Source organism: Tricharina praecox, assembly GCF_024521635.1.
Source record: "Tricharina praecox strain CBS 144465 chromosome Unknown BZA05scaffold_14, whole genome shotgun sequence".
NCBI lineage: Eukaryota > Fungi > Ascomycota > Pezizomycetes > Pezizales > Pyronemataceae > Tricharina > Tricharina praecox.
The window spans coordinates 624,444-651,777 of record NW_026250416.1 but is presented as its reverse complement, the minus strand read 5'-3'; the positions used below and the strand labels follow the sequence as shown (position 1 = coordinate 651,777).

At 54.6% G+C, this 27,334-nt stretch overlaps 10 protein-coding genes and 2 non-coding genes across 12 annotated transcripts; 8 read left to right on the top strand and 4 right to left on the bottom strand.

The window, feature by feature from the left end:
- Nucleotides 1-655: 655 nt before the first annotated feature.
- BZA05DRAFT_62723 (uncharacterized protein) lies at nucleotides 656-1,734 on the bottom strand. Its single transcript, XM_051488508.1, has one exon. The coding sequence runs from the start codon at nucleotides 1,535-1,537 to the stop codon at nucleotides 899-901; it is 639 nt and encodes a 212-aa protein (XP_051338965.1). The 5' UTR covers nucleotides 1,538-1,734; the 3' UTR covers nucleotides 656-898.
- Nucleotides 1,735-3,091: 1,357 nt separating this feature from the next.
- On the top strand, nucleotides 3,092-3,857 carry BZA05DRAFT_62679 (uncharacterized protein). Its single transcript, XM_051488506.1, has 2 exons — nucleotides 3,092-3,721; nucleotides 3,802-3,857. The coding sequence occupies exon 1, from the start codon at nucleotides 3,139-3,141 to the stop codon at nucleotides 3,643-3,645; it is 507 nt and encodes a 168-aa protein (XP_051338964.1). The 5' UTR covers nucleotides 3,092-3,138; the 3' UTR covers nucleotides 3,646-3,721; nucleotides 3,802-3,857.
- Nucleotides 3,858-4,816: 959 nt separating this feature from the next.
- On the top strand, nucleotides 4,817-6,855 carry BZA05DRAFT_338391 (uncharacterized protein; the record flags this gene model as incomplete). The annotated part of the gene is made up of 4 exons (XM_051480889.1): nucleotides 4,817-4,948; nucleotides 5,000-5,970; nucleotides 6,024-6,515; nucleotides 6,591-6,855. The coding sequence occupies 4 exons, from the start codon at nucleotides 4,817-4,819 to the stop codon at nucleotides 6,853-6,855; spliced, it is 1,860 nt and encodes a 619-aa protein (XP_051338963.1).
- Nucleotides 6,856-6,973: 118 nt separating this feature from the next.
- Nucleotides 6,974-7,658, top strand: BZA05DRAFT_62703 (uncharacterized protein). The gene has a single exon (XM_051488507.1). The coding sequence runs from the start codon at nucleotides 7,209-7,211 to the stop codon at nucleotides 7,554-7,556; it is 348 nt and encodes a 115-aa protein (XP_051338962.1). The 5' UTR covers nucleotides 6,974-7,208; the 3' UTR covers nucleotides 7,557-7,658.
- A 672-nt stretch (nucleotides 7,659-8,330) lies between these two features.
- Nucleotides 8,331-10,139, top strand: BZA05DRAFT_400152 (MOSC domain-containing protein). The gene is made up of 2 exons (XM_051483867.1): nucleotides 8,331-9,558; nucleotides 9,623-10,139. Exons 1-2 carry the CDS (start codon nucleotides 8,526-8,528, stop codon nucleotides 9,664-9,666), a joined length of 1,077 nt encoding a protein of 358 aa, XP_051338961.1. The 5' UTR covers nucleotides 8,331-8,525; the 3' UTR covers nucleotides 9,667-10,139.
- On the top strand, nucleotides 10,023-10,135 carry BZA05DRAFT_t201. The gene has a single exon. It is a non-coding gene; the product is annotated as a tRNA-Leu (tRNA).
- Nucleotides 10,140-10,845: 706 nt separating the features above from the next.
- On the bottom strand, nucleotides 10,846-10,958 carry BZA05DRAFT_t196. Its single transcript has one exon. It is a non-coding gene; the product is annotated as a tRNA-Leu (tRNA).
- Nucleotides 10,959-12,056: 1,098 nt separating this feature from the next.
- On the top strand, nucleotides 12,057-13,357 carry BZA05DRAFT_419257 (uncharacterized protein; the record flags this gene model as incomplete). Its single annotated transcript, XM_051485572.1, has 5 exons — nucleotides 12,057-12,329; nucleotides 12,401-12,464; nucleotides 12,529-12,667; nucleotides 12,733-12,824; nucleotides 12,879-13,357. The coding sequence occupies 5 exons, from the start codon at nucleotides 12,057-12,059 to the stop codon at nucleotides 13,355-13,357; spliced, it is 1,047 nt and encodes a 348-aa protein (XP_051338960.1).
- Nucleotides 13,358-16,414: 3,057 nt separating this feature from the next.
- Nucleotides 16,415-17,512, top strand: BZA05DRAFT_62658 (cutinase). The gene is made up of 3 exons (XM_051488505.1): nucleotides 16,415-16,935; nucleotides 17,003-17,209; nucleotides 17,276-17,512. The coding sequence occupies exons 1-3, from the start codon at nucleotides 16,750-16,752 to the stop codon at nucleotides 17,429-17,431; spliced, it is 549 nt and encodes a 182-aa protein (XP_051338959.1). The 5' UTR covers nucleotides 16,415-16,749; the 3' UTR covers nucleotides 17,432-17,512.
- A 493-nt stretch (nucleotides 17,513-18,005) lies between these two features.
- BZA05DRAFT_400149 (uncharacterized protein) lies at nucleotides 18,006-18,504 on the top strand. Its single transcript, XM_051483866.1, has 2 exons — nucleotides 18,006-18,239; nucleotides 18,333-18,504. The coding sequence occupies exons 1-2, from the start codon at nucleotides 18,057-18,059 to the stop codon at nucleotides 18,360-18,362; spliced, it is 213 nt and encodes a 70-aa protein (XP_051338958.1). The 5' UTR covers nucleotides 18,006-18,056; the 3' UTR covers nucleotides 18,363-18,504.
- Nucleotides 18,505-19,293: 789 nt separating this feature from the next.
- Nucleotides 19,294-19,807, bottom strand: BZA05DRAFT_400147 (uncharacterized protein). Its single transcript, XM_051483865.1, has one exon. The coding sequence runs from the start codon at nucleotides 19,641-19,643 to the stop codon at nucleotides 19,344-19,346; it is 300 nt and encodes a 99-aa protein (XP_051338957.1). The 5' UTR covers nucleotides 19,644-19,807; the 3' UTR covers nucleotides 19,294-19,343.
- Nucleotides 19,808-22,094: 2,287 nt separating this feature from the next.
- Nucleotides 22,095-24,036, bottom strand: BZA05DRAFT_62644 (uncharacterized protein; the record flags this gene model as incomplete). The annotated part of the gene is made up of 1 exon (XM_051488504.1): nucleotides 22,095-24,036. A coding segment is annotated over one exon (1,818 nt), but the record flags the coding sequence as incomplete, so codon positions are not given.
- Nucleotides 24,037-27,334: the final 3,298 nt, after the last annotated feature.

Here is a 27,334-nt window from a genome sequence, read left to right as displayed (position 1 = left end):
AGCCAGCCCGGGGAGGAGCAGAAAAAGGCATTTAGCCAGGTAGTTTCCGTCACACCATGTGGAATCTCCTCTAGAGTCCAGAGTAGTAGTTGTGTGGAGCAACTACTAGTAGCGTGTGTATCGTTCGCTTTCTGCCTGAACTCGAGATGTACCGACCGACAGGGGGGGAGGGACGCAGGACAGAAACGTTAGTTGGTTACTATCGAGGTTTTGCAACGTCCTCCGTCCTTAGGTCGTCACAGCAACAGAGGGTTGCAGGGATTGTGCAAGGGTTGGTGCAGGGATTAAAGTTAAGGACATCGTCGAGGCTATGAACGAGGCTGACGACGCTGTCCTTGCGAAGAACAGGGAAAATTGTCTAGAACCCCTGTCCGCCGTATGCTGCCAAGATGTAAATAAACTACCTGATTGAGAATTCAACGACAACTCATGTCAGAGACTCCTGTGTTGCGCGCGCGGAGGTACAGAGAGAGAACTCCCACAACCCTCGCTACAATCATGTCGGATCAAATGAGATTCCTTGTAGTCGCTGCAGGAGGTTTTTTTATTATGAACGGTTGAGTTGCGTGTCGCGGCGTCGCGGTGTCACGGCATCACGGTGAATTGTTGGTTGTGGATTTGGCTGTGGACTTGGCTGGTTATGGGTCGCCTCGCCCCGCGGCCCGACCGACTTTTTTTGGTTTTTGATGGGTTGTGCAATGCCAAGAACGATATGTTACGGCGGGTGCTGCAAAACCTCGTCTAAACTTTTGTGCTTAATTACGGACAAAAATAAGACGGACGTAAGTAAGGCGGGGTTGCAAAACCTCGATACTAGTAGTTACCCATGTCCTGATCCTCCACCCCATTCCGCTGCCAGACAGACCCCACAGCCTCCACCCCGCAGAAACGAGTCTCGCTACTTAGAACGCGCTTGTGTTTTTTCTTTTCTTTCTTTTCGGTGGGTGGGTGGGTGGATGGGTAGGTGTTTCCAACGGGGCGACGAGGAATAGTTAGTACAGATCATCGAGAGGAAAAACGAGACGGGTAATTGGGGAGTGGCCGCAGAGGGTACGGGGTTGGCGCCGTGGGCGGTTGATTGATGGAGTGGAGAGGAGCGGAGAGGAGCGGAAAGGAGCGGAGACGAGTGGAGTGCAGTGGAGTGGAGTGGAGTAAAGTGGAATGGAATGCACCCGGGCAAGAATGTCGTCGGCGGCGGTCTGGCGTCGTTGGGGCGGCTAGGGACACAGGAAGTCGAGGGGTGATGTGTGCTGAGTTGTGCGCTGAGCCGTGCTGAGTTGTACAGTGCTGTTCTGAGCTGTGCTGTGCTGTGTTGCTTGCGGCTTACATGCATTAGCCGAAGCAACGAACGGTGTCGGACACACCGGCCACGGCCCTGAACTGGCAACTGCTTTTGCTTCTGCTTCTGCTCTGTTGGGCCTTTCTCGCTGCGGCATGTGGCTGGAGGGAGGACTGTCGAACGTTGGTGCCAAGGAAGATAGATTGGTTCGTTCCTAGTCGGTTGACGGTGATTTGCGGCGAATATACTAGTAACCATCTACAACACTCCTTCGAATCTTTGATTTCCTTCCCGGACCGCCAGGTACCCGCTGCGCTCGCTGTCTCGAGAGTCATGTACTAACTGTACTAACTATTAGCTACGTAGCCGATCCTTAATTGCGGGGATATATACATCGAGAAACCCAGATGGAACACGCTACCGTGCTCGCTCGAGGGGGCGTCGAGAGATCCCATCCTCTGCAATCCGCATCCAAAGAACCTGGAAGACCCGGGTCGCCATGGGCCAGGACTCAGTTGGGGTGGTTGGGTTGGGAGCTGACGTTTGGGATTCTGGGATGGGCAGATGGGATAGGAAGGACCTTCTGTCGGCTTGGCCCTCGCCTGCCCGCTAGCCGCTTCGGGACCAATTCGAGCTCGAGCTCTCTCTCGGATGTGGCTGAATCGACACCCGGATACCCGACAGCATACGAACGTATCATACATACGGATTCCGCGTCCCTTGAACCCTTCCCCCATCCCCCCAGTCGGCCCCGGCCTTCTAGCACTCGTCGAGAACAGCATTGTTAATCGTCGCCGTGGCTCCCTGGTACGCGGGAACCTCTCATTACCGGCAAGGCGATACAATCATGTACATACAGTATGTACGGTACATACCTTGCCCCGCTCGCTCGAGCATCCATTAAAACCTCCCATCCCATAGCACCGATCGGAGGGTGTCGTCCATCGTGCCCTAAATCGAATGGCTAGTCGACTAACATCTCGGTGTGGCTGTCTCTTGGTTATGCTGAGACCTGGCTACGGTATAGATTACCGTATCCCCGTCTGCACGTCGTCGTCTTAGCACCCTGTAACTAACCAAGCCCTTAGTTACCTCACATTCGTATCAACGGATCGAGAGCATGTAGGTACTTGCTTGGGTACATACTCCTCTTGCATGCCCTCGTAGCCTATCGTCTGTGGCGGCGGGCCCACCCGTTGCTTGTCTTCTCCAACTGCCGCTGCCTGCCTGCCCCACGCTCGCCTCTAGATGTCGATGGGTGAGTATCAACACATGTGGCATGGTGTGAAGCGCTGACCGTCCCTTAGCTCGGTTCCCGTTCGCTCACGTTTTCGCTTGCTCGCTTTCCCACCGCTGCTGCTGCCGGCTGGTGACGAGGATCGGTCAGCCCGCTCGTTGCCCTTCTTCACCTCCTTCTCCATGTAGTGCCGGCATGTCCACATTCTGACCGCTGACTGACTGAATGAATGCGGCCATGGGCGGCCACGGTACATAAACCCTCATTCCACGTGGCTTTTATCCCGGGGGGTTTCCTCTCCGCCTTTCTCCTCTCCACCCAAGGCCCTAACTAGCGACGCCTTCACCCCGCCCCTTCCCCACACCGAGCCTATGCGAACTAACCTAGCCTGCTTCCCAAACAACCTCTTGTTCCAGTCAGCCAGAGCCGTTAGCGCTCGACGGTGTCGTTAGTTTAAGCAACGGTTTATCCGGGGAAGTGTGTGTGTGCTTGTGTGTGTGTGATGCTTGATTGCGATGCCGCACAAACAGTGGGGGGAAGGGGGGACGGGGAATGGAGGGAGGGGGCGGATTGGTCTGCTATCAACTACTAGAAACCCATTGCAGGACACCACGCACGCAAAATGTATGTAGATTACTTAACGTGCCTGGATGACTGCTCCCCCGGCCGCTGGCTCTGTCCTTCTTCTTCAGTCCTTCCCGCTCCTCTCGTCCTTCTCTTCTTCTTCTTCTTCCTCCTACGGCCAGTGTCCTCGGTCCCATATTTTGTCCCGCCTTCCAGTTTGCGGTCTCTCCCCTCCCCCCTTTCCCTCTTGCCGGCCTTACTGGCGTCGTCGGCCTTCCCCTCTGGACGTGGGACCGCCTACTCGGGAACGTGGTTCACTCTTCAGTCATTCCCCCTGCCCCGGCGCTGGCTATTTGAACCCGACCCGATCCCGCAGATCCTTAGGAGCGGCTGCCCGCGCTCGCTACAGCCGAAGAAACGGACTGCCATCGTATTCCACAGCAGAAACGAAACGGAGCGAGGATCACCCTGCTCACATCCCTATCCGCGACGACCTCCGATCTCCCTCGCCACATACCGGTCCTTGGTCCCCTATGCAGTTATACCTGTGAATGCTCCGGGATAGGACCGCGTGGACAGAAGGAAAAAAAAATACCTCCCCCACCCCTCCCGCCCTCCCTCGCTAGGAAGCTAAGATACCGGTGGGTTGTTCCATCCCTTCACCCACCCACCCACCCCTCCCCGGGCCCCATAAGTACTATCTCTCTGACTCCAGTCATAGGTGGCGCATGTTGATATTTCCCCAATCTTTTCTTACGGAGACGACTACTTGCTTGTCTTACAAGCCGTGTGACCGCCTGTCAGAGAGATCAACCACCACCATCACCAACACCACCACCACCACCCCCGTACAAGAAAACAACCATCATCCATATCTTGGCTCATATCTTACGCTGCAATATCAAACTTCTATACTGTACTTCTATTGTCTCCAGAGAACCCGGCTTCCGCACCCTGTTCAACTATCGAGGAGCCTAAAGGCCGGACTCGATACTCAGCCCCCCCGATATATATAACCCAACGTCCGCATCGATCCACCAGGACCGAATCATCACCTCCCCGACGCAACCCCACACTCATCTCACATAAGCCTACATCTCCGCCAAGCCCAAATCATCGTCACCGTCACCACAGTCCCTTAATCCCACCGGGATTCAACGCTCTTCACCATTGTTTATCTGCATTCACACCGGGACAATCACTTTGGTGATTTCCCTCCCCTCACGCCCATCGTGGAGTCCCTCACAATCGACTACCCCGCAATAACCTTGGGTCCAGCGCCACGGCCACGGCGTCGCAGCAGCCGCTCGTTCTATCGTCCCTCCGGGATCCGCAAGCACAGCAGTGGAAGCATCAGTGACGGCGGTGGGAGTCCCATCATCCGAATGGGGAGAATGTCCGCCATCCTCGGTTCTTCGTCCCCCGACATATCACCAACGACGACGAATATGCCGGCGATAAGGGACGGTTTCTCATTAAACCTTTCGTCGACATCGAATACAAATAACAATATGAACGGAGGTGGGCCTGGTGGAAGTGGTAGTGGTGGCGGCGGTGGTGGTGGTGGCAGTGTTAGCGGTGGTGGTGGCGGTGGTGGTGGCGGTAGTGGTGGTGGGGGGCATTCGAATGGTATGCGGAATGCGAGTGCCACCTCGGGAAATGCGAGCGATGCGGGGGATAGGATGAACGACAACGGCGACAGAGAGCAGTCCCAATGCTCCGATAGGGATGTGAATATGGGCGGATTGCACTCGGTAAACAACGGATCCGGGAATGGGGGCGGAAGTGCCTCGACACCAACAACAGCAGGGCGGAAGAGACAGAGCGTGGACGGTGTTGAATACCCACGAAGAAGAGCCACAATCGCAGTAAGCGCTCTACGCCTCCTCCAAGCCCGAAACTATACTGATTCGCTGCAGTGTGAGATATGTCGGTCTCGAAAGTCCCGGTGCGATGGCTCTCGTCCGAAGTGCCGGCTGTGCATCGAGCTGAACGTCGAATGCATCTACCGCGAGCCGGGCATCAAACTGGACGCAGGAGACAAGCTGATTCTCGAACATCTCAACCGGATCGAATCGATGCTCCACAACGCGCTGCCGGCGAGCCCTTCGCAGATGCAAATGCACGGCGGTGCCGCATCTCCGGCGGTCAGTGCGACCACCGGTCTCAGCGACGACATCCTGGCGAAACCCACCCTGAACCTGGCCAACGCCGGTACCGGGGGCAACCAAGTTGGACTCGGTACCTGGACCAATTTCTCGAGCATGCCGAAAGTCCATTCCACGCCCGCGCTCAACCTTTTGCAATGGCCCAAGATCAAGCAGCTCGTCTCCCGAGAATACAATCCACAACACCTATTGCAGCTCGAGCTAAATCGAACGCCATTGCAACTCAACTCTTCCCTCACTCTCGACCTGTCGAACACTGCGGCATACGTCCAGGCTTTCTTCGAGAGGGTCAACGTGTGGTACGCCTGTGTGAATCCTTACAACTGGACGAGCTACTACCGGACGGCTCTGTCTCAAGGTTTCCGCAGCGGAGCTGAGAGTTGTATCGTGCTGCTCGTTCTGGCGCTCGGAAATGCCAGCACCAGAGGGAGCATATCCCGTATCTCTCCCGACGAGGATCCCCCAGGAATGTCCTACTTCTCAGCAGCTTGGGGATTGCTTCCGTCCCTCATGACGCGGACAACCATGATGTCGGCGCAGTGCAGTATCCTGACGGCGGCATACCTCTTCTACATCGTCCGGCCACTCGAGGCGTGGACACTCCTAAGCAGCACGAGCATGAAATTACAGCTCCTGCTCAGCACAAATCCACCGGCGATGCTGCCAACGGCCAGTCGCGAATTGAGTGAGCGGGTCTACTGGAACGCTCTTCTCTTCGAAAGGTAAATCGCGCATCGCCAATGAATAGAGAGACAACACTAACCACATATTGCAGTGACCTGCTTGCGGAGCTCGAGCTTCCTCACTCCGGAATCAACCAGTTTGAGGAATCCGTAGGCCTCCCTTGCGGCTTTGAAGAAGAGGACGAGGAGCCAGTCGTCGGCGGCCGCGACGATCTGTGGTACTTCCTCGCTGAAATCGCGTTGCGGCGGCTCCTAAACCGCGTCTCGCACCTTATCTACAGCAAAGGAACGAGCACATCGATCTCGTCCCTTGCACCTGTGGTGGCCGAGCTGGACTACCAGCTCACACAGTGGTACGAGAACCTACCGACTCCCGTACAGTTCCCCCACAGCCGGATGCTGCTATCGAACCCCGTGCAGACAGTGCTTCGCTTGCGGTACTTTGCCTGCAGAACCATTATTTTCCGGCCATACATCCTTGCCGTCTTGGAGAACGAGAAGCTGGGCCACGATAGCACCGTTCGGGAGAATTGCAGAAAGTGCCTCGAGGCGTGCATTCGCCAGCTGGAGCATATAACCGAGCAGTAAGCTTCCTCTCCTTCCCCGCCCCCACCTCACATCTCGTATCGTATCGTATCGTACTGACGAAAATATCTTAGCCATGCCGGCCACATGCCGTACCTGTGGCAAGGCGCGCTCTCGATGGTGTCGCAGTCGCTGCTCGTGATGGGCGCAACCATGTCGCCGTCCCTCGCCTCGGTTCTCCCGCCGCCGGACCAGATGGACGTCATGTTCCAGGATGTCATCGAGGAGGTCGAACGATACTCGCACCTAGCCCCAAGCCTTCGGATGTCGGCCGAGATTATCCGAGAAGCCGAGGAACGCCGACAGATGTACCAGCGCAATCACGGAATGCGGGTGTAGTTGGCTTCATTGCTCAAGGGGAAGGTGTTTTGTTTGATTGATTGTTTGCTCCTGTTTAATCTTTAGTTGTAGTTCTACATAGTCTGGTTGTGCCCGGGTGGATGGTGAGCGGAGTTTTTTTTTTAGCTTTTGGTTTTTTTTTTGGGAAGGCGGGGGGCGGGGGGGGAGTGGCGCGGGTTCATGTGTGAGGACTGTGCCCGTTGCCCGGGCTTGCTGCATATAACACATCACATCATATTTCGGGTTATTTCTATTGTCGTTTCCATTTTGCTTTCTTCCCATCACATCCCATTGCGTTTCTTTTGGCGGCGGCGGCGGCGGCGGGTAGTCAATGGCGGGACGAATACGGAGTCATGTCATGTTATGTTGTGTTGCTGAGCGACTTTTTTTCCTTTACCCATTTCCCTTTTTGCCTTTTCCCATCTATCTGGCTATGTATCTATGATCTATTTCTGCATCGGGGGATCGCGAAAAATTTATGTATGTATGGACACTCTACCTACTCGCATGTTCGGTTTATTCGGTTGATGAGTTTGGTTCGGTTTTGGTTAGGCTGGAACTTAAGAGTTGGTTTTGTTGCAACTTGCTCGCCACTCCTGATACGATATCCAGACACGATGTCCAGATACCAAGATACCTGGAAGATTGTTTACTGTGAGGTGGGATGGGGTGGATGGGGCTGGTTATGCAAATGGTTATGAAAATGGCTATGAGAATGGTAAACCAAGAGTAAATTGCAATGGAAAATGGACAATGGACATGAATATGGACATGATTATGGATTTGATTATGGAACTCATTCGTGTTTGTGCATGTGCATGAGGAATCACTCGGGGACACGCTGTCTGGTGGAGACCCGAGGGTCAATATATTACGTAATAGGTAGTTTCACGTGCTGAGCTCGCTTGGAAGGAAGGAAGCCGATACGCCGATACTTCTCGGGAATCGGGATAACTATTATGCATATGTGGAGTAGAGTATGTAAAGTAGAATCGCCGCTCGTATTCGTGTGGCTTCTGCGGTATGTGGGCCTATTACTTGAAGCGGGGCGAGCTCTAACTTTCCAAGTGGAGTTTGTGAATGAGGATTCCAAAATTGAAACTTGGGTGGCTGTGTCCTTTGGAGTCTGGATGAGACGCTTCTATGTAGCCCTGGTGTTGAATGGGAAAGGCAGAATGGGGGTAGAAGAGGCAGAATTGAGGTAGAGAGGCAGAATGGGGGCGACCAAGAGCCTAGAGGGTTGAGACGTATCTGAATGGCCGTTGGCAATACTCAGTTACACATGACGGCACTCGTCATTGAATCTGCTACCGTACCTCGTTGTTAGTCTCATAGATTAATACCGTCCCGGCGGAGTTGAGTGCAGATGGAATACTTGGAGACTGTAGTGCCTCTTGTCATGATTTATTCATTGAAAAAACCATTCTCATCGTCTCAGCCGAGCCTCTGTATGTAGACCTAGCTTCCAGGGCCCATAGAACGTGACCTCTAATTCTCCGCGATTCCTTGATCCCTGCATGCAACTCGGCCACACTATGTGCCTACAGTCACATGCAAACCTCACTCCCTCACCTCCGATTCACCCTAGATAGCAGCTATCACTCCCCCGCACAGCGCACGCAGCGCACCGCACCAAGCCCCGCGCCGCACTGCGTCGCTCACATCTCAAGATGCACATCTCCGCGCTCTACATCCACCCGATCAAGTCCCTTCTGCCCATCCGCGTCACGTCCAGCGTGCTCACACCGCTCGGCCTCGCGCACGACCGAACCTTCGTCCTGATCCGCGCACCCGACCACACACCGCTACACATCGGCGAGGTCCCGCAGCTATGCCTCTTCTCCGTCTCGATGCCCCCCTCCTCCCTCTCCGACGCCGGCGACGGCACGGCAGTGCTGGAGGTCACGCACACGCTCACCCAAGACTCCTTGCGCCTCCCGCTCGTCCCGCCGCTCGGCGAGCAGACGGAGGTGCGCATGCATAACTCGGCGTGCGCAGGGTTCGCGGTGAGTAGTAATGCGGACGCGTTTTTCTCGAGGCATCTGGGCTTCGAGGCACGACTGCTGTTCCTCGGTGGCTCGAGCAGGAGGGTGCTCGGGAATGTTGCCCCGACGACAACACCACCGCCCACGCAGTCGTCGGGTTTTTTGGCAGGCTGGTTTGGAACGCCCGCGGAGAAGGAGGAGAAGGAGAAGGAGAATGACCCGGCGATCACGTTCGCGGACTGCGCGCCGCTCCTGGTCGTTACCGAAGCCTCACTCGCCGCCGTCTCCGAGCGCACCGGTGATAAGGTGGATATGCGGAAGTTCCGGCCGAACATTGTGCTCTCTGCCAACGACGATGTCGGCGAGAGGGAGGATGGCGGCGAGGAGGTGGTGCACGCGTGGGAGGAGGATTACTGGGCCGAACTCGAGATCGGCGAGAAGCCGGCGGCGCCGGTGACGCTGGTGTGCACCGCGAACTGTGCGCGGTGCACGAGTCTCAATGTTGATTTTGCCACCGGGGGGTATGTGGAGAACGACAGGCAGCCGCTGAAGAAGTTGATGAAAGATCGGAGGGTCGATGAGGGGATGAAGTACTCGCCGGTGTTTGGGAGGTATGCGTTTTTACGTAGCGGTGATGCGGATGCGGGTGCGGAGGTAGTCGTGAGAGTAGGTGATCGAGTCACGGTGGTCAGGAGGAATGAGGACAGGACTGTTTTTTGTGGGTCTTCTCCCCCCCACCCCATCATTGTGCGGCGAAGAGATGAGTGCTGACTGTGCTGCAGATTGGCCGGGACTTTCGACGGGAAGCAGAGCCGTGGTGGAGTAGAAGAACACTGGGAATTGCTACATACATAAGTCTTTCCTGGTGTTTGAGATTCCAGCCTCCGCTGGGACATAGGCACATTCCTTAGGTTTTTACATGGCTAGCTGGGCTGGGGATTCGGGAAGTCGTATAGGTAGATGCACAGGCGTGGTATGGCTGTGGAAGTTTTGATACCCGGGTACTAGTAGTCTCTACGTGGGACATAAGCAGATGCTTCCATCGATTCCCCCAGTCCAGTCCAGCATGTATGATGTGCCCAAGCCCAAGTCTAAACTTCCTACTACCGTTGCAGCGACGGTAAATTCCAGTACACTCTTGTATGGTCACAAGAGTGCTACAGCCAAGCCACACCATCAACAGGCAAGATGGCCGAGCGGTCTAAGGCGCCAGACTCAAGTTAAGTCTTCTATCAGCAAACTGGTAGAGTATTCTGGTCTCGAAAGAGGCGGGGGTTCGAATCCCCCTCTTGTCATCATTCTTTTGTTTTTGACTTTTTGACGGGGAGGGTTTCGTTTTGGCGCTACGTGTGGGGTGGCCCTCATATCGTCTCGACTCTCGATTCGTGATCTAACTATGCATATCTTGTGTTGGTATGTATATCGCCGGCACCTCTTGATGTCGACTAGTGACCTGCTTCCAGTGTTCTCCAAAGTTCGGACGGACTTGACGGGATCAGTCCAGTCCTGAGTCCCGTCCTTGCCTTTTGAAGGATGGGATAAAAGTAGTCCGTCCCGTCCGCCAATTTACTAGATGGTGTTGGACTGCTGTCCGGTAATGAAGAAAAAAATGACACTCTTCTCAACACTTACCCCACCAAATATGAAAGCAAAACCTTTCCCACTATCGTGTGTTGAATTTCGTCTATATAGTACGAGCAATGGGGCGGCGTCGTGTTCATCCAGTGCGCCTATTACATACACCCATACTTACCTTAACTACTACAACTGCCAATAATGTGTGCGGCTTGGAGCTTTTTATCTTGTGATTCATGTCGCCTTATGATTTTTTCCCGCTGTACTTGTCAGTCTTGGCAGTCGACTGCAGTCGCGACTTGCCGGCTCATCTGGAAGTCTCCAACCCGCCCAGCTGGCGGTCCTCAAAAGAAGAAAAGTCACTTCCACGCTAAGCATGGCGTCGTTCTCGAGGAGGAACAAAAAAAGGAACAAAAAAACAAAATGATGATGACAAGAGGGGGATTCGAACCCCCGCCTCTTTCGAGACCAGAATACTCTACCAGTTTGCTGATAGAAGACTTAACTTGAGTCTGGCGCCTTAGACCGCTCGGCCATCTTGCCTGTTGATGTTTAACTTTGACGCCTGTTGATCCTGACCTTGATAGCCTACCTAGTCCTTGACGGTCATGGAGCATCACCGCTCCAGGCCTGGATGCGTCCCGCCGACTAAGCCGCTGAGTAACTATAGTAAATCCGATTCCCCGGGACAACCTACCTTGGTCGCGAGCTCATGTAAGACGATGGCAAAATGCGCGGGTTAAGGGAAAGGGCTTGCGTTATCTACATATATCCACTAGAGTTCCGAAGCCATGTCTCGGGCTCTCGGACTACACTACCCTGTATAGAGTAGTCCCCGCCGAGAAGGCGGCGCCGGCGCTCGGATGCCTACTATATTTCCGGCTGTAACTTCTACTCGAGGTTTCCGATGGGTTTCCTGTACTCCGCGGAATGATCTAATGATCCTATCTCCGATGGTATAAAATAGAGCAGTGGTTCCGAGATCATGTGGATCGCGATTCTCCACGATTATAGAGGATCGGTCACGTGCAAGACGTAGGCGAGTCAATCGGTTCAACAAGCGGCGGCAGCAGCGGCGGAATATCGGATTAACGTGACTAGAGTATTACTACCGGCTGCCGGGCAGTAACAAAAACGTCTTGGGGCGTCTGAACGTGGAGATCGTATGTATCTAGATATGATCTGTGTGATTCGGGACGGACAGAAAGCCGTTCGGTACATAGATCAGACTGCATCGCCGTCAGGTGGTGGTTTCCGTTTCCATGGGACAACCGTTAACTGTCAGCAGAAGTCGGTGTTCTTGCGTTTCTCCGAATCGCAATGGCACGACTCCTCTGGGTGTCAGGACCGTGTGTTGGGGATGTTTTACTCGGAACTCACCGACGATGCCCCGGGAGAGATGGTACTCTTCATGATTATTCTTGAGGATCGCCGCAAGCGACGCGGGGCAGATCACCAAAACAGATATCGCGGGATCCACACTCGTCACTAACTAGCCGATCCACGTGTATTGCCAATATCAAGGACGTATGTAAATCCCCCCCACCCCCTTACCTGAGTGGGGGAATCCGACAACGTTCGAGTTTATCGATCATCTCTTTGACTTGAGTTCGATACGGTAACTACCCAATGCTCGCCACAATGCGCAGTGTCAAGTTGATGTGCCTCCTGAGTGTTTTCTCCGTCTTCACCCCGGCGATGGTTCTCTGGCGGCAATGGATCCTGCGGAAACGGCCCTCGTCGACGGCTTCGCGCATCACCACCACCGCGATCATGTCGTTCCTGGTGCTGTTCGTGAGCGGCGGCGGGATCCTCTGGTGGGAGTGTGTGGAGGAGAGGCGAGTGAGGAAGACACTCCAGATGGATGATGATTTCGCGCTACGGACCGCGCTGCTGACCGAGAGTGCCCTGAAGGTCGGCTACCTATGATCCCTCTGTCGTGGGAGTTTTCTGCCCGGTTGCTAACGCGGGCCGTGGAGAAACAGGGGTTCTTCGTTACCAGTGTTATCTACACCACGATGCTGTGGCTGCTGAAGATGGCTTTCCTCGGTGGGTGCGCGATCCGTGCAATTGCCCTCAAAGACCATTCGCAAAGCTGACCGATATCGTGCAGCGTACTTCGGAAACGTCATAAGCATCCTCACCACCCAAGCACAGATACTATTCATTGCCGTCTGCGTTTATACCTTTGTATCGTATGGCACTGCCATAGGATTCCAGTTTGGCTACTGTGGGCCCGTCAGCAATAACTGGTATGTACATACATTTTTCCTTTCCGTCACAAAAAATCACGAGGCCATAGCTGAATATTTCTTAGGACACTAGATCCAACAACCCAATGTATCCACTTCCAGACCCTGACGGTGAGCACGATTCAAGCCGTCCTGAACCTATCCGCCGATCTTTTGGGTGTGCATTCCCGCCTTCCACACACCATCCATCACTCGCTAACACCCACCCTAGTCCTAACAATGGCGTTGATAATAATCTCATCACTCCCGCTCGCCTCCGCACGGGACAAAGCGGCACTACTCATTGTCGCCGGGCTAGGCAGCGTGTCGATAATCATGTGTGCCGTGCGCTTTGGCGAGATGTACATGGTGATCACGAACGGCAGCGGCCAGCTCGAAATCTTGGGCCAACTCAACGTCTGGGCCACGCTCGAGGTGAACTTTGCTGTCACCGCTTTCTGTCTGCCGACGTTCCGCGCTCTGCTGCTGAAGCGCTGCCCCTGGCTGCGAGCCGCGAGCCATCCCGGCACGGCTACGGGAGTCGAGACAATCGGTGGGAGCGACTGGCAGGGCAGGAAGGTGCGCACCGGGCGCACGCGAAATTCCGCGGACGAGATCGGGGACGAGTGCGAGCCGGATGGCGATGTGTGGACGGTACATACCGCGCCGAATAAATCTTCAACGGCGGCGGATGCGGGTGATATTGTCTGATGGGGCGAGGTAATGACTGGACTGGAATGGACTGGACGGGACTGGGGGTAACGGCGTTTTGGCGTTTGGGTTGCTTTGCTTGGAATTGTATGTACGTTAATTATGTATGATCGGGAACCGCCTGTCCACGCGAATAATAAGTTGGGCACTTTATATACTTTCATCTCTCATCATCGTGAGAAAGAGGTGGGCCAAGAAGCTAACCGTCACCATATACCTTCTGCGGGTTGGTTGGAGGTGAGACAAGGCGATCTACCACAATCATCACTCGAGATACCTACGCTGATTCACGACCTAGGTACTCCGATATACCTATATGGAATACCATTATTGATTCAGGATATAGGTAGTTTAATATAAGAATTATCCACACCATCACCCAGGAAAGGTTCCGGAAAGCGCAATAGTATAAATCGAAACTCAAGGAGATTAATTTACCAGATATTAAGCGCCTAAACAAGCTGCTTGACGTGATGCCAGTCCCACGCAGTGTGGCGCTTAACATACCAGCTAACAAGCCCATAAATACCCTGGGTTATTGCGACATACATACATCGACCGGGGGTGATGGACGCTGCTGGCGAAGACCACGGAGACGGGCAAGAGTGCTCGGCCCAGGGCTTTGGGATACCCTAAACACCATTAACAGCCTAGAACATAGTACTATAGGTAGCTAAAGGCGGCGGATTGGATTGATTTTCTGTATGGTCCTTTCTGGGTGCTCCTCAACGGATACAATCCTTCTCCTATATCCATGATTCTTTCTTCGCTGAGGGTTTCTATGGTTTCGAGGCTTACGGAGGGTGCCCGGATATCTCGGCTTTCCCATCTCTCCCATGATCCCGTCTCTTCCGTCTCTTCCGTCTCTCTCGTCTCTCTCGTCTCTCGTACGCGAGGAAGTGTCCGGTGTGACGTCCAGAACGGCGGTGGAAGAGGAAAGGAAAGGGTTCGAGCACCGGTGTACAAACATCCGAGAGATAGTGATGAGGCTTAACTAGGTAGTTAGATGCGGCACGGGAAGCCGGTGTGGTTACTGGCAACGGCTATGCGCAGCTCTGACCGGTGCGGTTGCCAACTGCTACATACTATCTAGGCGGCCGCTAGGTAGGTAAATGCCCGCTTTATCAGCGGCGAAGAGACGAGTCCATGAGGAAGTATGGCACAAGAAGTCTATGTACGAGACGTTGTCCGCTAGCTTTGAGGATACGATGGCAACTACCGCCAGGCATGCAAGGGTTAGAGGATTGACACATCCTTAAGTGAGGTTCCATGGCGGTCGACTCGTTTACTCTACAGTCATTTCATTGGATGGTGCGGCTGTGGCGCTTTCGCGGCGCGGCTATCACTTCATACCTCGGGTTCCTGTAGGCTGTGTAGGCACGCGAGTCCGTGGGGGCAACCGCTACACAACCAACCAACCTCACTCCATCAGATGCAACGATTCACGACCGTGTCTGATGCTCGTCCCACCCCGAGTATCTCGGTGCGGGAAGTTCCGTTTTATGTGTGAGCTGAAGATGCAGAAATCCATATGCACGACTCGCGTCGGCCGCGGTACGTACGGTCTTCACCGCGCCGCTGGTTGGAAACTGTTTACAGGCAGATTCTCAACCCTTTTGAAAGGCGAACTCACAGAGCTGGCTGGATCTCAGACTAACATCTCGATGTTTTTTTTTCAGAGCCATCAGCGGAATTCCGTTTGTATACCCAGGTAGTTTACTTCATGGTTTTGGGAAGGGACGGCTCATACTTAGGCACTATCTGCTGCTAGGGAGTCGACGGCAGTCCCTTCCGGACCAGATGCCTATTCGCGAGTTGTAAGTTGAGCTCGGACTTCGCCAAGTCCTGCCTAGGTACTCGATAGGCATGTTCTCAACAGAGATCGTCACTTTAAAAGTACAGGCGTCAGGGACACCGGAAAGGCAGAGGTCTCTCACCGCTCAGGAAGAAGAATAGAGTACACAGCCCAAACAAACAAACAGAGGTATCTTGAAGCCTTTGTTCTCATAAACCATCTCATATAGGTTTGCCAAGTGAACTCTTAATATACACGCATCGTGTCAGATGTCTTGCTCGTCGATCTCGGAAGCAGGTCCGATATCTGAAAACCCTCACGGTGAACTGAGGGCAGCTACCAGGGACCGGGGTTGTCCGCTTGTCCGGTGGATTCCTCAGCAAGCGGAATCATGACAGCTTTCAAGTTACAAGCGGCATCGAAATATAGTAGTATTCAGCAACAAAGGCTGCCTAGCCCCTTCACCGCCGGAGTTCCCGGGTGGTTTGCGGGGTACAAGATAGTTACATGGGGAAAATTACAGGGGGAAGGGACAAGCTTCCCCTGGCACGAGTGATTTACGATGTCACAAATAGCTTGCTCCATCAGGCTCCCTTCTCGATTTCCCCACGCATTCCAGATTTCCCCGGATTTAAACGATTGTGGGGTACACTGTATGAACCGTTCCGATATTGCTCTCCTGCGGTCCTGATAGGAATCGGAAGACTCTCCGATGGTATCCCCCCGCATCCTCGGCTTCACATGGCGAAACGATCCCTGGAGAACTGCTCGCAACTTCCCGAAAGGCGTTTTGAATCCGGGGTAGGAGACAAGCCGTGCTACACAGAGCATGGCCGAATCGCGTAACACGTTGCGTTAGCGAAGAAACAGACTGCAGGTACTCTACTCTACATAGCGCTTGTGGAGTTGTGGAGTATGCTAGAATATCCATAGTGCTACTCTTGGGCTGCTAGTCAACGGCAGGGCCCGCACGCCCGGATGCCTACAGGCTACACTTTATGCGTGCTCCTCCATCGTCGAATTTCGACCTCATGACAGGAATGATGTACCTGTGTGCACAGTGGGCTGCGCCATCGTTGCGTTACGTGGACGGCTGGGGAAACACCCGACCGCGGAAACTGCCGTTGTGGAGAAAAAACAGCTCTTCGGGTGAGTGGATAGAGCCTACATACTGGAGATGGTGGGACTCGTCGCATTGATTCCACATCGAAGAGCGAGTATAAATCCCCCCTCGGGCCTCTGCACTGGAGAGAAAGCCATTCGCATCGCCATCGACATCGCAATTCCATCCAGGTCGAGCACTTCAGCCCACAGCCCAATCAGTCCTCCTCAGCAAAGATGCATTTCACCGCCTTCCTCCTCCCCTTCCTTGCCGGCGCGGCACTTGCCTCTCCGGTGACCATCAACCGCCGGGGAGAGGCCGACCACATCGTGCAGACCGTGGACATCGACCAAGCCATCTACAACCGCATCGACAAGGCATTCCAGGACGCCGCCGCTGCGCCTGCCCTGGCGGCTCGCGCTTCTGGCGACACCCGCAACGACCTCAACGAGGGCAAGTGTGACGACATCATCGTCATCTTCGCCCGCGGCACTTATGGTTTGTTCCCATATACATCTGTTCCCTCTCTCCCTTTCTCCGTCCATGCTGATGGATCTCTCTCACCAAACAGGAAGCGGAAACCTCGGAACCGGAGTCGGCCCGGCATTCGTGGATGCCGTATCCGCCGCCGAGCCCGGCCGCGTGATCGTCCAGGGAGTACTTCCGTACCCTGCGCTCGTGGTACGTACCCCCGGCCTCCCCGGGTCGTCCCGTCCCGTCCCATGCGATCCCAGCTAACATCCACAAGATCGGCTACCTCGCCGGCGGCTCTGAAGAGGGTGCCGAGAGCATGGTGGCACTGACGCAGAAGGCGGCGACGCAGTGTCCCAGCGCACAGATCATCTGGGGCGGCTACAGCCAGGGCGCACAGGTTACGCACAAGGCGGCCGCAAAGCTGCCCACTGCTCTGTACTCGAAGATTGCTGGGATCGTGCTGTTCGGTGATCCATACGACGTGAGTAGCCCCTGCCCCCCCCCCCCCCCCCCATCTCCCCTCCGAGATACTGACTGTGCTATCTAGGGTGATGCCTTCCCCGGAACTTTGAACAACAACGTTCGCACGTTCTGCAACGACGACGACCCCATCTGCGATGGGCTGCCGCTGCCCATTGCCGGACACTTGACGTACGATGAGGATGCGGGTGCGGCGGGTGCGTGGGTTGCTGCACTGGTGTAGACACCCGGTGTATATATGTATCAATGATAGCATGCTTGACATATAAAATAAAATAAAACAAGGAGATACTATGTTCGTTGGATGACGGATAATCAGAAATCGCGAGTGATCGCTGAAGAAACTTCGGCGCTGGTGATTACCCGTGGGTGGTATAGTAATCGGCCGTGACATAATCATCAATGGTAGGTATTGCCACTCACGCAGACGGTTTGATTGGCTGCGCGGATGCGCTGGTAACGCAGTTCAATTCCGTGCCCACCGTTTGTTTGTTTTGTTTAATCATCATAGCATTCGAACTTAGCAGATTTCCGTGCCTACCCGTCGCCGTGGTGAGCAATGGGCATCCGGACCCATCCGGCAGCAGCGAAATATCACTCGTCATACTGAGACACAGGTGGATACATTCCATGGTCCATAGATATCAAATTAAAGGTCGAATGCAATGATGATTAAACAAAAACACAAATGGGTATCGATTAATATTCCACTCCAATGTAGAAACTCAAACTCCGCTGCAATGCTATAGTTATATAAAACCCACCGCCCTCCTCCTATTCCATCCAATTCAACCATCCACCAACAATCCAACAGTCCAACACAACCCACCCGCAACAACCAAGAAACTATGCAGTTCCCCACCCTCATCCTCACGATCCTGGCCATCACCAGCTCCGGCGTGCTCGCCGCCCCGGCCGCTGGTGTTCCCGTTCCCGGACTCGAGAAGCGCCAGGACGCCGTGTGCGGCGGTGGATGCGACTGGACTGCCGTTCCGGATACGTGCGGCGAGGGTTGCTTGTGCTTCAAGACTGTGAGTAGTACCCCGGACGATAGAATACGGAGCGATACGGAGGGATGCGGAGGGATGTGGAGGGATGGGGCTAATGGATTATGCGCGAGAAAGGGCCAACTCGGAACTTGTCATAATGTTTGAACAAACGGGGAAGTGAGAGGGAACCGATGAATTGGAGGATGTGAGGGCGGAGAGCCTTGAGAAAGAAGGGTGGGGGATTGTCTGCCGCACGTCTGTAGTCATCCAAGTTCTTCGGGCGCTGAAATGAGTAAATCATCGATCATGATTCATGACCCGTTCTGCACTACCGAGGCCAGATCTTTCTTCAATCAATAATTGACGTTTCCTTCACGTGTTTCAATGGCTGCTTCCAATACTCAGGCGATGGATGTGCATATGATTCCGTATCATAGGCCTCCTGCCAAAGCCCCTCAGCCTTCGTCGAGTGATTATCTATAGTAGATTCGTTTTGTTTTGTTTCGCGACTCCGATAGTCTCAGATTCATTTGTTTTGCATACAATCATTCTAGACTATTGCGAACCTGAATAGGTAGCCCAGCCTTTTCTGCCCGCTCTGCACAGGGCCATTCACACTTCAACGCCTCAGTTTCTCGCGGCCAACTTCCAAGAGCAGTAGGCGTAGCGGGTGACCTTTTATGAATACGCTTTTATCAACCCTAGGTGGTCAAGCCGTTGATAGGAATCAGGTCATCTTACGACAGGTAGGTACGCAGAAACTGTAAGGTTAAAGGAAGTCAACCGTAGAAGACCAAAACAACTGATGCTGTAATCTACATGCCTACCTAGAACTCGCTCGGCAGGGGGGCTATAGTACAAGGCAACACGATCCAGAACCAGCCAGCCGTCCGCGATCTTTCCGTTCAATCTTGATTTTCCAGCCAGCCTCGGCCTCTTCGCGGCGCGTGCAGTGCCGTGCAGTGCAATGAGCGCATTGACTCTTAAGCGCAGTTCAGCCCACGTGCCCGCGCCCGCGCCAAATCCAGCCAGCCAGCAGCGGACGTCCTCCGACTCTGCGAGATCTTATTGATCCTCATCTCATCTCGACTCTCCGCTCCAAAGTTCCAAGCCAAGCAAGTTTGCAACGCAACGCAAGGGTAAAGCTCAATCGCGATTCTCCCTCCCTCCTAACTTCCATTCAATCGATCTCCCGCGACGCCCCCATCCCCCGACGGAGAAGAGGAAATATCTGCCGATAAAACTAGCCGCAACCAACATTGAACAAACAAACAACCATCTAGCCATCCCCCCGCTCACCCCCCCGTTCATGCCCTGCCCTGATCCACCGGCAAGCCCCGTCTTGGCGGGGGGGGCAATTGTAACCTCGCACAACCAGCCCATACATACTCTGAAGACTCCCATACAACATAGAGTATACAGCCGCCCCAGTGCCCCCTTTCCCATCCTCGATTCCTCGAGCGAAAGGCCCAAACTTCAAAGGCCCAAACTTCGAAGTGCAACTCTGCCACGATTAATATTCCGCATCCTCCAGAGTCCGTATTAAGTTGAACATATTGACCGGCGAGTCCATGCCTAGAGTACATGAACCTGATCACGGAGAAAACCCACCGCCGCCGCCCGATCCGTGCGTGCATGCATATGTAACTATATTTACCCGCCAGCCCCCACGAGAAAACCAACCGAAAAGTTGAAACACGATGGAGCGCGATATATGACCGTAGAGTATACCGTATGCATGCATACTGGATTACTTGGTTTTTGTTCCTCAGAGGTCGAGAGGGTACATATCGGGTACCTAGGGAGGTATCTACTATTTACCGGTATTCTTCAGGGAGCGAGATGGGAGGGTGGGAGTGTGGGTGTGGGGACGGGGGGGATGGGGGGACGATGGGGAGGGGGGATGCATCGAATCGAGGGTGCGGTGCACGTGTGGAGTGCCCGGCGAGGGGGGTGCCCGGAGAGGAGAGAGGGGGGGGGGGGGGGGGAGAGGGGGTGGCATATTCCATATGCCAGATGCATGTGCACTGTGCGTGTGCGTGTTGCGTGTGCGCTCCGGAGTGGGTGGATACACATATGACTTCCAGGTATTAACTGAGCAACAAATATTTACTCGATGCTGCTGCTGCTGCTGCTCGTTGATCGTTGCTCGTTGCTCGAGCGGAGGTGGTATGCATAGAGTATGTACGAGATGCAACGCCAGCTGGGATCGTGTGAGGTTGTTGAATTGTTCTGTTTTTGGGTGCTGCTCTGGGCACGTAAATGGGTGTTCTAGATCTGCCATCTGCCATCTGCTTTGGTCTAGCCTTACTCTACTCTACTCTACTTTATTCTGCTATGCTCTGGTCTGGTCTGGTCTGCGCTGGCCTGGTCTGGTCTGCGCTGCTCTGATCTGCTCGCTCTGATCTGCTCGCTCTGCGCTGCTCTGATCTGCTCGCTCTGATCTGCTCGCTCTGCGCTGCTCTGATCTGCTCGCTCTGATCTGCTCGCTCTGCGCTGCTCTGATCTGCTCGCTCTGATCTGCTCGCTCTGCGCTGCTCTGATCTGCTCGCTCTGATCTGCTCGCTCTGCGCTGCTCTGATCTGCTCGCTCTGATCTGCTCGCTCTGCTCTACTCGCTCTGCTCTGCTCTGCTCTGCTTCGCTCTGCTTTGCTCGCTCTGCTCGAGAAGGGAGGATGGCAGGCTTCAATGTAGAAACAGGATCTCCAAAGCTGGGCGACGTAGAAAGGGTATACCGTATGGTAACACCGATCAGGAACCCCCCTTCCCCTGCTCCTCTCCCCTCCCCCCCGCTTCTCTCCTGACTCCTGACTCTCCCCTCCCCCTCTCCCCCTCTCCCCTTCCCCCGCGCCTCGGCGTACCTGCGTGCTTGCGTGCCCTGCTTTACACACACTTACACACACCTACTAGCAGCATGGGGGGGGGGGGGGGGAGGTGCTTGCTGAGTGCTCGTGCTCATGCTCGTGCTCACTGCCTGCTCCGGTCCTCTGCTCCTCCGGTCCTCTAGAAAGCGGAGTCTCGAAAGCGGAGAAGTGGAGAAGTGGAGCACTCCACCGATGACGACATGCATACCCACTTACCTACCTACCCACATTAGGCACCCAAGGTACTGAGGATCAACCCACTGCGTGGATAGCTGTGGAAAGTTCGCGTCGGTTGTGCAGGTAATCAAGTAATCGAGCAGGTAACCAAGCAAGTAAGCAAGTAAGCAAGTACCAAGCACCGGTAAGCAAGCAGTACTCATTTCGCTTGTCAGCCCTGCCTACTGCCTATTGCTCAGCTCTTCTCGCCAGTTTTGCTTGCCAATCTGACTGGCTCGAGCTCACGATCGTTCGGACTCGAGGGAACCAAGTAACAATGAGTGTGAATAGCCCCAAGCAACAGTGCCAGTGAGTGTGAATAGGAAGTAACAGTGAAGATGAGTGTGAATATCCCCAGATTCCGTGTATTGAATGTATCCATCCATCGATCCATTGTATCCATCTCATATGTACCCAAGTAACCAAAGTTCCAACGAGCGACACATACATGCCATCATACGACATATCTTCAAAGAAAAAAAAAGAAAAAAAGTAACACCCAGAAGCCGTCTCAAGCCTCAACGAAAGACCCAATATTCACACGGAACCTTCCCCCTTCCCCCTCCCCCCCCTCCAAAAAAAGTCCCATCCCATCCCTTTGTCCCCCTCCCTCCCCCCCTCCAAAAAAGTCCCATCCCATCCCTTTGTCCCCCAAAAACTCCTCCCAATTCCAATTCCAAAAAAACGTCGTAGCCCGGTGTATCCAAAAGAAGCCCTGTATGAAGGAAGCGAGTGCCAGAAAAGAAAAAGAAAAGAAAGGAAAGAAAGATCCCGAAGCGGAAAATGAAAGAGTAAAAGAAGAGTAAAGTGTACAAAAAAAAAACCCGTAAGAACTCCGACCCAGCCCGTGACATGATGTAGGAAATGTAAGAAATGTAAGAAATGAAGAAATGAAGAAAACACGACAGACAACCAGACGCGACACGACCATCTACTACCAACTACCATGGCGCGAGACTCATCATCTCGTCGTCGTCATCTGACGACACGAACCGCTTCTCGTAGGTCATGACTTGGTCCTCGTCCTCGTCCTCATCCTCCTCCTCGTCCTCCTCATCCTTCTCGGCGGACATGCTCTCGTCTTCCGGCTGGGGCATACACCACTCGAAGGGTGCTAGTGCCTTCTGCTCGCTAAACGTGGTCTCGTCCTTTCTTGTGCACAGCTCGACAGCCGTCATCTCGATCTCCACTTCGGTAAACGTCTGCGTATGGGTAGCGACGACCACGTCCGTATCCAAGCACCAGATCTTCTCCGTCTTTTTCTCAGCGGCGGGCGATTGGGCAGCGGCGACCTCCTCCCTCTCGATCTCGCCCAACTCCAGCTCTACCAGCTTCCGCACCCACTCGGAGCTCTCATCGTCGCCCATAGTCTCACCATGAGCCTTGACCCACTCTTTAAGCCTATCGAGCTCCTTTGCGCGCTCCATAGCCGTGGGCTTCTCGTAGTCGTCCTGCTCCTCCTCCTCCTCCTCGGGGAGGTAGTGGACGACGACGTTATCGCAGAAGCCGACGTGGCGCTCGCGACACAGCTCGCGTCCGCGGGTCTCGGGCTGGCGCGCGGGCATAAAGCTTGCGGCGGGCGTGCTCGGCTGGTGCAGTGACATCGCCTTCTTGCTGTTGACGTAGCGGCGGCGCCGACGCTTGTCTTTCATGTCTGGCGAGTCCGGAGAGTCGTCCGATGACGAGCTGCTCGACGCAGAGGACGCTGACGACGGCGCCGTGATTTGCCGGTTCATTTGTGTGTTGCGGCTGGTCGGCGAGAGCGCGGAGAATGGTGTGCGGCTCGTCGGTGTGGGTGGTGTCGCGATGGTTAGTGGTGTGATCTGGAGAGAGAGCTTGGGCCGTGGGCGCGGGCGCGCAGTGGCGCCGGCTGGTGCGGCGTATGCGAGGGGTGCGGCGAGAAGCATTTTGCTGTGGTTGTTGTTGTTGTTGTTGTTGTTGCTATTGTTGCTATTGTTGCTATTGTTGCTATTGTTGCTATTGTTGCTATTGTTGCTATTGTTGCTGTTGTTGCTATTGTTGTTTGTGGTGGTGGTGGTGGTGGTGGTAGCGAGATTCTTTCTCTTCTTGTTCTTCTGCTCTTCGGGATCGTCGGATTCGGTGTCGGATTCGGTGGTGGTGGCGGAGTCGGGTGATTTTGGACCACTGTGAGGCCAGTATGGATTGTAAGTTGGGTTGAGTTTGTGGGATGTGACCATGACGGCGGCGGGGGAAGCGCTTTCCTTTAGTACCTCTAGCGCTGGCCACTCCCATAGTGGGGCACCACCGGTGGCAGCTGCGTCGCTCGTGTAAAAGAGGCCTTGGTTTTTCGGAAGGCGCGCGCTGGTTGGCCGGGGCCGGGGCGCGAAGTATTTTTGCATCGGAGGGGGGTGGTGAGTGGTGGTTGAATGCGGCATGGTGTGTGCGAGGATGGGAAGGATAGGAGGGGAAGGGATGCGTTGCTGTCGTATGGCTCGCCGGATGGTGTCGTTAGGTTGGGGCTCGGACAAGAATAGAACGCGGGCGTGGTGTTTGCTGGCGGGGATGCGCGGGCTTGGCGGGGCTTGGCCGATGACGACGGGATGTGGATTGCGGTGGAGAACCAAGATGTCGCTGGCGACGCGGAGACGGCGGGGACGAACGAGGAAGGCGAAGCGGTGGAGGGGAGGCGAGCATCGAGCAAGGAAAGAGAGCCGATGGAGGGGAAGGAAGAAGCATCGAGAACCTCTGCGCGATAGAGTGTGGAGCTTGAGTCTGTCGGAGCGATTCGCGTTGAAGGAACTCTACTCGGAACTAGTGACTCTCTAACCATCTATGGCACGCGGCACTTGCGCACTCTCTCAACGCTGCAGTAGCGCCACACGTGCACTGCCACTCCATCCATCACCCGGCTGGCGGAAACACTTGTCTCGCCGCCTCGCTCGTCGCTGCACCGCCACACCGTCGCCTCTGACCAGATCCTATTCCCGCCAGATCCCCCTCGCTTCCACGCAACACTCCGCGTATGCTATCTATCCGTGCGTCTCCGCGTTTTGCCTCTCTCCTCGTGTCGCCCAGAACTCACGTAAAACACACAGCACGCAAAACACGCAAGACACCCGATGTCGCATCCCGTGCACGCATACGGAAAGGAAACGTCGAGTGTGGCGCGCGCTGTAGTAGGGACTCGGGAGAAATCGAGAAGAACCTCGTCCGCTCTGGAATTCGAGCGAACGAGCGACGCCGGAAAAACTGCCCACCCCCTGCTATGCATGTATATGTAGAGTATGTGTGCGTCCGCCATGATGATTCGTCGCCGCCGAGGCGATCGATGAAGAAATTTCATCAACACGAAACACTGCGGAAACACGACTGGAAAATAGTATGTATGTGAGCCTCGTTCTCAGCTCTGCTCTGGCTCTGGAGAAGTGGTGAGCCGCGCTGAACTGAACTCCTCGAAACGAACGAACGGCAGTTCTCCGCATATGTATGCAGGTGTGTAGGTAGGATGTGTGTGTGCCATCAGCTCAACAGTTCCATCTCCCGAGGGTAGATGGCCAAGTACACAGGTACTCTATGCAGAGTACCGGTATCCACGTCGAGGGATGGGAAGTGCTCTCTACATACACTACACTTCATCACACTTTACTGCACTATTCTGAAGCCATGTGTGATGTGTTTGCCCCGGGTTCTCCGTATTGAGCATGCCAGGCCCCAAACCTACCCACAAGAGTACATAACCGGGGGATAAGAATAGCGCCCTTTCCCCCTCCCCTTCCCCTTCCCCTTCCCTTCCCCTTCCCCTCCGGCTTCTCTTCCTATGTAAGCCCTGCATACACAGGGGGCTCGTCGCGGCATGCAACGGCTGTGATCGCGGGTAGCGATCGGCGGGGAAGTGAAGGGAAGGGAGTCGAAAGCAGGAGGCGAACCAAATCCGCTTCCTCTCCTCTGCATCCTCTCCCATCCGCTCCGACGCGACAAGCCAGTTCGAGCCTTCGGTGGCTCGCCTTGTTTTTTTTATTTTAAAGCAGGGACAGCGGAAAGCAGGGACAGCGGAAAGCAGGGACAGCGGAAAGCAGGCAGAGACAGCAGGCAGGGACAGGATCGCCAGCCAGAGTAATCAACGCGACGTCACGAATATGCCCTGTCATCTCCCTCAAATAACTACAGACATACATAACCCACAGCTCGCTCGGAATCGGGCGGCGGGCGTCATCACGGGCTGCATGGCTGCTTCGGGCGAGATGGGAAGGTCGAGGTGAACGTGATGGCTGGTCAGTGGTAGGCTGGTATGCGCGATGGAATTTATAGATCCTTCGAGCACCTATTCGAGGCTTTGAGCACATGCTGAGTCGGATGGACTCTGGACTCTGGAGCTCAACCAATCGTTTTGATTCAAATCCTACACGTTTCACGGGATCCGTCCACCCATTTAGGGCCCGTTTGGATAACACAAAAGCTTCGGGGAAAAAACTGAAGCTCTGAAACTGTGCGGCTCCGGCGATGAAACGGGAACTGACCTCTACATGGAGTCTGGAGTAGAGGTCAGTTTCTTCACCACACCGCATTTTAACTTCAACCATGGGCTGGAGCTGGTCTGGTGTCTTCACTGAGGCCCGTGCACGGGGAAGAGAAAAAAGGTGTCTACTATTAAAGTTCTGGTGAAGCCTATTACCTATTCAGACTTAAGTTGTGGCTGAGTAGGCACCTATACTGAGAACTGCCAAACACAACCCTCTATCCACCTCAATGTTTTCCGGTAACAGAAGCTGAAACCGAAACTCGACCGTACCTATTCGGTGTCCCGGTAGGCCCTAGGGGACTGGATCTGGCTCTAAAACTGGACCTGAAAAGTGAAGTGAGCCTATCCAAAGTTCCAAACGGGCCCTTATTTAGAGTACGAACAAACGAACGAACGAATCCCATCCCCTCAAGTCTCGAGTCTCACCACTTTGTACCTACATGAGTACGTACCGACCCTACGTACGTACGTTCCGCACTCTATCTGCGTGCCTGCGTGCCAGGTGCCTCGCTCGTTCACGGTTCGGCCGGTCAGTCAGTGACACCTCGGATAGAGTATCTAGAGTACTCTACTCTGGGTAGAGTAGGTATCGGAGACGAAAACAGCCCACCGCCCACAGCCCAGCACAGCCCAGAGCCAAAGAGAAAGTTGAAACCGGGGCAACTGGAGCCGCGACCGGAGTTACGGAGCAGGGAGCAGGGAGTTCGGCGAGATCTGGCTGGGTAGGGGACTGGTAGATCTAACATCATCTATGGTTGCATCTGGAGTATAGTAACTACCCTGAGCCGGAGTTTGTTTCATTCCTTGCGCGTTCCTTGCGCGTGGCTGAGCGTGCGAGGCTGGGCTGGACTGGGCTGCCCTATGCATGGTGGCAGAGGTGTGGCTGAGACAGAGACACGGACCTCGGCTGCAAGGTAGTTATGCACTCCAGGTACTCTACGCACAGTCCATCTCCGTTTTGCACATGCCTACTCCACATGCGCAGCCCAGTGTTTTGCCTGATGTAACATGTTTCGATTAATTGCATTGCGGGGCGACTGCGGATCCTATCATCTATCATGTATGTAGGATGTATGGGATTCAGCCGGCGGCAGGCGGCGGGTCTGTGCCTTGGAAGTTGGCCCCTCACTACTCACCACTCACCAGCTGGCCGCAGCGCAGCAGCGAGGCAGCGAAGGAAGGGCGGTGATTCGGGAACTGGGAAACAACCCTCGTTGAATGGGCGATTCGAGGCCGAAAGAGAAGAGAGGAGAGACAGACACCACCCACCCACCCGTGACTTGTTGACTCAATCCAAGTCTACTAGGGAGGAGGTATGTAGCAGTCACCCCTCACCGAACCGAACCGAATTGAAGCCTCGCTCGAGTAGATATAGTTGGTAGAGTGCAGTCAGCCTGCTGTCGCCGGTCGCCGGTCGGTGCGACGTGAGCACTGAGTCCGCGTTGGTGCCCGCCGCGACAGAAGACAGAAGACTCACCGGCGGCGCCGCGAATCGAGCGCTATTCTTGCGTACCCAGTTCTAGTTCTAATTCCGCCCTGACTGTCGCGACTCGCGTGTCGGAGGCAGCGGCGATCAC

Coding starts and splice junctions, on each gene's coding strand:
- BZA05DRAFT_62723 (XM_051488508.1), bottom strand. CDS start 1,537: ATGGTTACTAGTATATTCGCCGCAAATCACCGTCAACCGACTAGGAAC.
- BZA05DRAFT_62679 (XM_051488506.1), top strand. CDS start 3,139: ATGTATGTAGATTACTTAACGTGCCTGGATGACTGCTCCCCCGGCCGC.
- BZA05DRAFT_62703 (XM_051488507.1), top strand. CDS start 7,209: ATGTCATGTTATGTTGTGTTGCTGAGCGACTTTTTTTCCTTTACCCAT.
- BZA05DRAFT_400152 (XM_051483867.1), top strand. CDS start 8,526: ATGCACATCTCCGCGCTCTACATCCACCCGATCAAGTCCCTTCTGCCC. Junction 9,559..9,622: donor TGAGGACAGGACTGTTTTTT/GTGGGTCTTCTC, acceptor ACTGTGCTGCAG/ATTGGCCGGGACTTTCGACG.
- BZA05DRAFT_62658 (XM_051488505.1), top strand. CDS start 16,750: ATGGTTTGTTCCCATATACATCTGTTCCCTCTCTCCCTTTCTCCGTCC. Junction 16,936..17,002: donor TTCCGTACCCTGCGCTCGTG/GTACGTACCCCC, acceptor AACATCCACAAG/ATCGGCTACCTCGCCGGCGG. Junction 17,210..17,275: donor TGTTCGGTGATCCATACGAC/GTGAGTAGCCCC, acceptor TGTGCTATCTAG/GGTGATGCCTTCCCCGGAAC.
- BZA05DRAFT_400149 (XM_051483866.1), top strand. CDS start 18,057: ATGCAGTTCCCCACCCTCATCCTCACGATCCTGGCCATCACCAGCTCC. Junction 18,240..18,332: donor GTTGCTTGTGCTTCAAGACT/GTGAGTAGTACC, acceptor TGCGCGAGAAAG/GGCCAACTCGGAACTTGTCA.
- BZA05DRAFT_400147 (XM_051483865.1), bottom strand. CDS start 19,643: ATGGGAAAGGGGGCACTGGGGCGGCTGTATACTCTATGTTGTATGGGA.